The sequence below is a fragment of the Mus pahari genome, chromosome 7, assembly GCF_900095145.1.
Source record: "Mus pahari chromosome 7, PAHARI_EIJ_v1.1, whole genome shotgun sequence".
Classification (NCBI taxonomy): Eukaryota; Metazoa; Chordata; class Mammalia; order Rodentia; family Muridae; genus Mus; species Mus pahari.
In genome coordinates this window covers 64,697,291-64,705,492 of record NC_034596.1, presented here as the reverse complement: position 1 = coordinate 64,705,492, position 8,202 = coordinate 64,697,291, and the positions used below count along the sequence as shown (strand labels likewise).

The 8,202-nt window shown below is 45.9% G+C and overlaps 2 protein-coding genes across 2 annotated transcripts; one reads left to right on the top strand and one right to left on the bottom strand.

The window, feature by feature from the left end:
- Positions 1-1,510: 1,510 nt before the first annotated feature.
- Positions 1,511-4,126, bottom strand: Mgat2 (mannosyl (alpha-1,6-)-glycoprotein beta-1,2-N-acetylglucosaminyltransferase). Its single transcript, XM_021201707.1, has one exon. It carries the CDS (start codon positions 3,618-3,620, stop codon positions 2,292-2,294), a length of 1,329 nt encoding a protein of 442 aa, XP_021057366.1. The 5' UTR covers positions 3,621-4,126; the 3' UTR covers positions 1,511-2,291.
- A 96-nt stretch (positions 4,127-4,222) lies between these two features.
- Rpl36al (ribosomal protein L36a like) lies at positions 4,223-5,721 on the top strand. The gene is made up of 2 exons (XM_021201709.1): positions 4,223-4,301; positions 5,293-5,721. Exon 2 carries the CDS (start codon positions 5,322-5,324, stop codon positions 5,640-5,642), a length of 321 nt encoding a protein of 106 aa, XP_021057368.1. The 5' UTR covers positions 4,223-4,301; positions 5,293-5,321; the 3' UTR covers positions 5,643-5,721.
- Positions 5,722-8,202: the final 2,481 nt, after the last annotated feature.

The following is an 8,202-nucleotide window of genomic DNA, read 5'->3' as shown; positions in this document are numbered from 1 at the left end:
AGGTGGATTTCTGAGTTGGAGGCCAGCCTGGTCTACAGAGTGAGTTCCAGGACAGCCAGGGCTACACAGAGAAACCCTGTCTCGAAAAAACCAAAAAAAAAAAAAAAAAAATAATAATAATAATAATAATAAAAATAAAAAAAATAAAAACATCTTTTGGTTTTAAAGAATGTTTAAAATTCCTAAAGAGGTTGGAGAGATGGCTCGGTTGTTAATGCTAGCTGCTCCTTGAGGGGATCCTGGTTCAATTTCCAGCACCCACCTAGCAGCTCACAACTATGTGTTAACTCCAGTCCCTGAGGAGCCAATGCCCTCTGACCTCCACAGGTGGTACACAGAGACACATGCAGACAAAATACACACAATAAATTTAGCACAGGAATTTAAAAAAAAAAACAGAAAAGAAAAAGAAACCTGGCCATTTGTTCTGACAGAAAAATTGCCTTTTATATCAAAACCAGCTATTTTTGAATCAATTTATAACTCCTAAAATGAGGCAAAAGAGGAGATCCAAACATTTGTGGGGTTATTTCTCACAAAGTATTTTAGACCAGAAAGAAAAAATATATAAAAAATATAAATGGAAGAAATCTCTGTGGATGTCATCACTAGTCCAAAGGCCATGAGCTATCTAGTTCTGTTTCAGACAAGGCTACTGATGATTAGCCTTTGAACACTCCTGGAAACCACTTTCTTTTGTCCTTTGAACTGGTGATAGCAGGTTAAGATACTATATAGGAGTGTAAATCCTGGAGAAGGGATTTACATCTCTCCCCATACAATATTGAACATTATGCACTTGGAGTATATATAGCTTGGGGTACAGCCCTTGCGTTGCATGCAAACAGCTCTGTAATCCCAGCTGAAGGCAGAAGTGGGAGGGTTATTAACACAAGGCCAGCCAGAGCGCGCACACAAACCAATCTTTAAACAAGCAAAGAGAGAGACAGTTCAGTGGTAAAGGTACCTGCCACCAAAGTGCCTGCCCGAGACTCACAGGGAGGAACCAACATCCTCTGACCTTCAGCATTCACCACCAACACACGTGCACACCCACACATGCACACAAGATACATGTGGTAAAACATTTCAAAAGCCAAAAACCAGGCAACTTTGCTTCACCTTGAAAACACACACATTTCTAGTATGAGTCTGGTTCAAGATCAACAGCCTTCTTTACACAGAAATGAGTCCTCCGTAATTTTTTTTAATCATCACGGAAAAGTAAGCTTCTTACTTCTGTGACTGTACTTTTAAAAGTATCTCCGTCACAGTTGGCACCAGTTTTGCTGTACCTTGGCAAAACTGAACTTTGTATCATTTCTGGCCTTCAAAAACAGTTTAGGCAGTACTTCCTGTAGGCAGCAGCTTTTCTTATTGCTCATTATCTATGCCTGGCTAATTTGAGAGTCAAATAATTTTTTCCTAAGTGAATGCACTGTCATGAACAGGCTTCACTTTAAACTCATACAATGTATAGCTAGAAAATATTAAGATGTAATGCTCATTCTCAAAACTTCCAGAATGTCTTTATTGATACAAATAGAAGATTCTGCAAAATGATTAGGGAATTTTATGCAAAAAATGAGTATTTTATTTTGGCAGCACTAAAAAAAAAAAATCAAAACCACTGTATTTCTACATTGAGGTGAAAACATTGCTTCAACTTCCTTATTAATCAAATACATTCCAAAAGATATCATGTAATATGTATGTTGAAAGCACAGGCAAATCTTAACACAATAGCACAGGAATCAGTAATACTGAAAATGACTCTTCCAACAGGGTGCTTAACAAACTTAAAACTTTTTGAACCAGTCAAATGATTCCTTTCTAATAACTGTCAATAGTGAAACTGGGTCTGTCCCAGAAATACTCTAGTGATTTCATTGTAATACTTTTTACTGTTGTTGACAGTTTTAAATAAATCTTGCTATACTTAAAATAACTTTTGAAAGTGGAAAAGTATACAAAGTTTTAGATAAAAAGATTAACAGATGTGATTTAAATAAAATTTCCCCTTTCTTTTTTATCAATAATCTAATCATTACTTTTAAGCAGATAGACTGAATTTTAAAACCCAAGTCCCAAAATGAAATTTTCAGTTTGAAATTTTAATCAGTCCTAACTGAAAAGGATTACTATGTATCTGGACACCTTTTACAAGAAGTTTATGTATTAAAGCAGAGGCCGGTTCCTGTACCTTTATTCAGTTGTATATCCCATTGAGACAAATATAAAAAATAGAAGACTGTCACTTTTGCTTTTGCAATTGTGATTTTTTTTTTTCCTCACTGCAGTCTTCTATAACTTTTACAGAGTTCATGGTCCCTAATATCTCCCCACCCTCCATTTTTCCTAGGTGGGGAAATGGCTGCCATAGGAAACTTCTCACCGATAACTAGAGTTTCCGGAAACATGTATTGTTTGTTGCTATTTAATAATGACTCAATTTGGGCACTCTGGGTGGATGGCCTACATGTTTTCTTGTGATGCATACCACAGTCTCCAGCATGAAAAATCCTAGGAGCCTGAGGAACTAGGACTTTCCAGATTTTAGGAAGACAAGCTAGAGTCAAATATTGAAGAGTCCAGTCCCAGTTATAATCATCGTAAGTACAGAAAGTGTCCGTGCATTCGATAAGCTTCTGATATGCATCTCGGGTCAAGGCTAGCCCCATATTGTGCTCTGTCGATTTCCAAGTTTTCACATCTACTTTGTCAGCAATGCCATAGAAACTCCGAATGGTGGTGTAGGTCCCTAGAGAGAGGACGTCACACCCAGGACACTCCTGCTGCTTCAGTTTCCACATCTTTTTGAAGACATGGTAAAAGTCTGGGGCTAAGTAGTGGTCCTCTTCCAGGAAGAGTATAAGGCCAGTGTAATCTTGAAGAACTTTGACTCTTTCCCATACAAAATGCAGCTTCCACCACCAATGATGTTTGGTTTGTGAGAATTTGGCCTCTCTGTAATGGCCGAAGGAGTCAGGGTATTCGGCATTGATGCACCCCAACTTCAGAGCTGCATTCTTCTTTAGGTCTCTGGGGCAATCTCGGGGGTCACTACCCGGAAACTCACTAGGGTACAGCTGAATGCTGAACGGAAAGAACACTTGCAGAACAGGGCAGAAATCCACCCTGGAGATCAGATTGTTGATCTCGGCGGACCAGAAGTCATGGCTAAAGATGACTAGGACTTCCTGAATACCCTGGGCTTTGCGAAGCGAGTCTATCAGCAACCTGAGGTATTCCGGCCTGTTATGCACCTGGACCACCAGCACCAGCTCCCCGGGGCTCCAGGTGCCGTCATTACCGACGTTCCTCAGCATCTGATCGAAGTTCAACTGGTACACCAGGGACCGGTACCGCAGCGTCAGGTTGTCCACCTCCGGCCGCGGGACCGCGGGAACCAGAGGAGCGGCCGATTCGTTAGAGCCCCTGCGGATGCCTACGGACACGGCGAGGTGGCCCGCACCCCGTACGGGCTCCGCGTCCAGCAGCGGCGGGCCAAGGGCGTCGCTCTTCCTTTGTCGCCCATTGCTACTCCAGAGGACGAAGCCGCAGGCGGCCACCACGAGCGTCAGGATTAGCACCTTCCGTTTGTAGATGCGGAACCTCATGGTCTCCAGGGCCGGGAGCGCGGGCGCGGAAAAAGGAGCTGGCGGCCTCTGCACGGAAGGGGCGGGCGGGCGGCGCCGTCGCCTTGGCCTGCAGCCCTAGGAACTGGCCCCCGCGGCGGCCCTCGCTAACTCATCCCGGGCTCCGGCGTCTTGGGGCCCGAAGGCTCTCAGCTGCCTCGCGCCGCCCGGGCTCCGCGCATCCTCTCTGGCAGTTGCAGCTCAGGCAGCCGCCCCGCCGCTACGAGCCGCGGCTCAGTGTCGCCTCGGTCCTCTCCATTCAGCATCCGGAGGTCCCGGAAGAACCCCAGCCGCGGCCCGGTCCGGCCGCCGACACCGTGACTCCTTTACCTGCGCTGCCCGTGGCCCTGCGTCGTCCTCTGCGCGCTCATCCTGGCTCGCACGGCCGAACGCCGACACCGAACGCCGCAGCCTCGCCCCGCTCCGGCAGCGACCGCTCTGACAAGCCGCGACTGGCCTGCGAGCGCCCCGGCCCTCCGGGCCCACACCCTCCGCCCCGCCCCGCCGGGCGCCGATTGGCGTTTCCCAGAAGCCTCCGGAGGAGGCCTCTGCTTATTGGCTCGCAGTCCCGTCGCTCAGGTTCAGTTCCGACTTCCGCTCCGTCTGTCCCTTTCCTGTTCGGCGCGTGCGGTGGAGCCGGGGATCGAGGCGGCCGGTCTCTCGGTAAGTCTGGAGCTGAGCGGTAGCTGCTTCCTTGGGGGCCGCGGTCGCCTGGAGGCCGGAGCCGACCGAGCTCTTTGGGGCGTGGGAGAGGGGCAGGTGTTGCCCGCCGCGGCTGGAGGTCAGCCCGCGGCTCCCTCGGAAGAGACGCTCCAGCAATGGCGGCTCCCGGGCCTCCAGGCGTGCTGGCTGCTAACGACACGTCAGCCTTCGGGCCCGCCGGCGGGTGACGGCGCTTTAGAGGGGGTGAAGCCAGAACAGGCTGACGTGGCTGGGGGGAAGGAACGAGGCCGGTTGTTGCAGAAACGACTAGATTTCGTTGTACGCCAGTCATAGCTAGAAAACGGAGGGGATCGCTGTGGGGTAGTCCGAACAAAACTTCTCTCCCCGGACGCCACGGCGTTGTCCTTGCAGTGAGCCGTAAGAAATTGGACGCGGTTCTGGGGAGAACTGTGACACCCAAGTGTCAGCTGCTATTTTTTTTTTCCCCCTTTGAACGCTCAAGCGGACCTCAACTAGCTTCGCAGGACACATTCCATCAGGTCTGAGTTTGTAACTGTTAATGCCTCGTATTAGGAAAATAAAAAAGCAGCAGTTTTTCTCTAAGCTTGAAGTGGTAAGGATTGAACCCCGATGTTTAAGCACATTAGGCAAGTGCGCAACCAATCAGCTGCGTGTTCTGCCTGGCCTTTTATTCACGTGGGAAATGAGTACTTGACGGGTTTACGCATTTTCTTTCCTTTTTGGTTTTTCGAAACAGGGTTTCTCTGTGTAGCCCTGGCTGTCCTGGAACTCACTTTGTAGACCAGGCTGGCCTCAGAAATCCGCCTGCCTCTGCCTCCTGAGTGCTGGGATTAAAGGCGTGCGCCACCACGTCAGGCGGGTTTACACATTTTCGATCATTACTGTTTTTTTTTTTATATGTCCCTACAAATTATACCTGTTTAAAACTTTGGAATTTGAAGCTCTTTAATGCCTGAAACTTTTATTACAGTTTTCATCGCAGACACTTCTACTGCAAAGATGGTCAATGTACCTAAAACCCGAAGGACTTTCTGTAAGAAATGTGGCAAGCATCAGCCTCACAAAGTGACCCAGTATAAGAAGGGCAAGGATTCCCTGTATGCCCAAGGAAAGCGGCGCTACGACCGGAAGCAAAGCGGCTACGGTGGGCAGACCAAGCCAATCTTTCGAAAGAAGGCCAAAACCACGAAGAAGATTGTGCTCAGGCTTGAGTGTGTTGAGCCCAACTGCAGATCCAAGAGGATGCTGGCCATTAAGAGATGCAAGCATTTTGAACTGGGAGGCGACAAGAAGAGGAAGGGCCAAGTGATCCAGTTCTAAAACTTGTGTTCTCTGAGAGGAAAATACTGAAGCAGTAGAGAAATGACCTGCTAGAGAATAAAGTTACTGTTAATAGTACTGAGCCTTTTGTTTTGATTATTAGGATTGCATATTTAGGGGTGGGTGTTTTCAAACATAATTTGAGTCAGGGTCTATCTCTGCCTCCTAAGTATTAGAATTACAGAATTGTACCATATCCTATTTCTATGGTGCTCTGTTGAGTTGAACCCAGAGCTTTCTGCATGTTAGGCAAAGTGTATACTAAGTGCCCTGCAAGAAGTTATACAGATAACCAATAGCTACAGAATAATGGGCACAAAACATACGGTCATATAATTCATTTCCCAGATCTGGTGGCAAAGGTGTTATCGTCTCACTCAGAATGGCTTGCAAACTAATGTTTAATTGGTCAGATCTTGCATTAGGTATTTTCAATTTGCTACTTAATAATTGTTCCAGTAAGTATATTCAGACTTGTTGATGTTGGCTAATTTACCATGAACAGTGATACATGTTTGGTAACTCATTGAAAGAAACTCCATAAGGGGGAGGGAATAAAATTTTAAATTTAAATGACTCATTGGGGGCTGGGGGTAAATAATACAATTAAGACTGGAGAGATGGCTTAGTAACCCTGGCTGCCTTTTTTTTTTTTTTTTTAAATGTGTATTCTTTGCCTAGAAGTGTATGTGTGAGAATACTATGTAAAGATAATGAGGAAAGCAAGCTTCTTCATTGGTAGTGGTGCCAGGAGTCAAAATTAGGGACCTGTATATACTAGGGAAGTCCTCTATTATGGACCTATACAATCATTACCTAGTTAAGTAAAATTTTAGGGAGACAGGATTTCTAGCTTTGGCTGTCCTGGAAGTATGTCGACCAGGCTGGCCTCAAATTCAGAGGTTGACCTCCCCCTGTTTCCTTTAAGGTATGCCACTATGTCTGACCCCTTGAATAAAGTTCTAATAAAAGTGTTCTAGCCCGGCAGTGGTGGTGCACACCTTTAATCCCAGCACTTGGGAGGCAGAGGCAGGTGAATTTCTGAGTTTGAGGCCAGCCTGGTCTACAGAGTGAGTTCCAGGACAGCCAGGGCTACACAGAGAAACCCTGTCTGGAAAAAAACAAAAAAAGTGTCCTAATGCTGCTGGGCAGTGTTGGCATACACCTTTAAGCCTTTAATCCCAGCATCTGGGAGGCAGATGTAGGAGTTCAAGGCCAGCCTAATCTAGAGAGTGAGTTCCAGGAGTGCTAAATGCTATACAGAGAAGCCCTGTCCTGAAAAAGCAGGGAAAAAGCTGTTCTAATGCTTAATACAAATGTTTGAATCTTTAAAAAAGGGAAAAAATTTCAAATGATAAAGTAGTAAAATGAATTATAGGTGAAATCTAGAGGTTCTCCTTTCCAAGCTGAACAGCCATACACTTAACAGCATGGAGGGATGTCTCCAGTACCTCTGTTCCTCCAAACCAATTCGCTCTGGCCAACCTGGAACTCATGCAGGCTAGCCACCAACTGAAATCTGCCCGTCTCTGCCTCCCAAGTGCCAGAATTAAGTGTGTATCACCCCATGACTTTATGGTTTGGGGGGGGGGATAGAATATTTAGTGACAAATACTCCTTCCCCCTAGATCCTCAACACAATCAGTAAAAGTAAGTTTCCACTTTCTCTTCAAAGGTAGAAAAGGAAAAAAAAATAACATATAAATGACATTCTAAAATTTATAAAGGCTAATCTGCCTTAGTGTTTGATGAGTATATGGAATATGTCTGAAAAACATACTATTCTAAATCTGTAATCATGCACATGAATTATCCCTACTTTGGAATGTCTGGAAGAAGTGCTAGATTTTTTCAATTTTGCTTCCCGCCCCCCCTTCCCCCCCCAGAAAGGGTTTCTCTGTGTAGCCCTGGCTGTCCTGGAACTCACTTTGTAGACCAGGCTGGCCTCGAACTTAGAAATCCACCTGCTTCTGCCTCTGAAGTGCTGGGATTAAAGATGTGCACCATCACTGCCCCTCCTTGTTTTTGATACAGGGTTTCTCTGTGTAGCCTTGGAATTAATCTATAGACCAGGCTGGCCTCAAACTTATAGATCTGCCTACCTCTACCTCCCAAGTGCCAGAACTAAAGGCAAGATGTGTTGACCTTTTGAAAGATTTCAGAAATTTTGAATGGAGACCAGAAGAGGGATTGGATCTCTTAGGGCTAGAGTTATAGGCATTTTAAGCTGCCCAAGAAAGGTGCTGCCTGCAATCTGAACTCAGGTCCTCTGGAAGAGCAATATTAGCTCCTAACTACTAAGGTTTTTTTTGACCTTTATTAACATTAAAAACTATTTTAAACATTTAAACAAAACCCAAAGTAGTGTGAGGCAGTGGGCTATGCAGACAGCCTGGTCCCCGGTGACCCGATGGGTGGTGACCTGCATGGGACAGCAGGTGTTCAGCTACGTATCCTGGGTCCCTGGCTCCTGTCATGTAGCTACAGCCTCCCACATGCAAAAAAGGTTTCCCCAAAGCTCTCAGACCAAACCAATGAGAAGTACCTGTTGTCAGACCCT

Bases quoted from the DNA above. Each gene is read 5' to 3' on its own strand.
- Mgat2 (XM_021201707.1), bottom strand. From the start codon at position 3,620: ATGAGGTTCCGCATCTACAAACGGAAGGTGCTAATCCTGACGCTCGTG.
- Rpl36al (XM_021201709.1), top strand. From the start codon at position 5,322: ATGGTCAATGTACCTAAAACCCGAAGGACTTTCTGTAAGAAATGTGGC.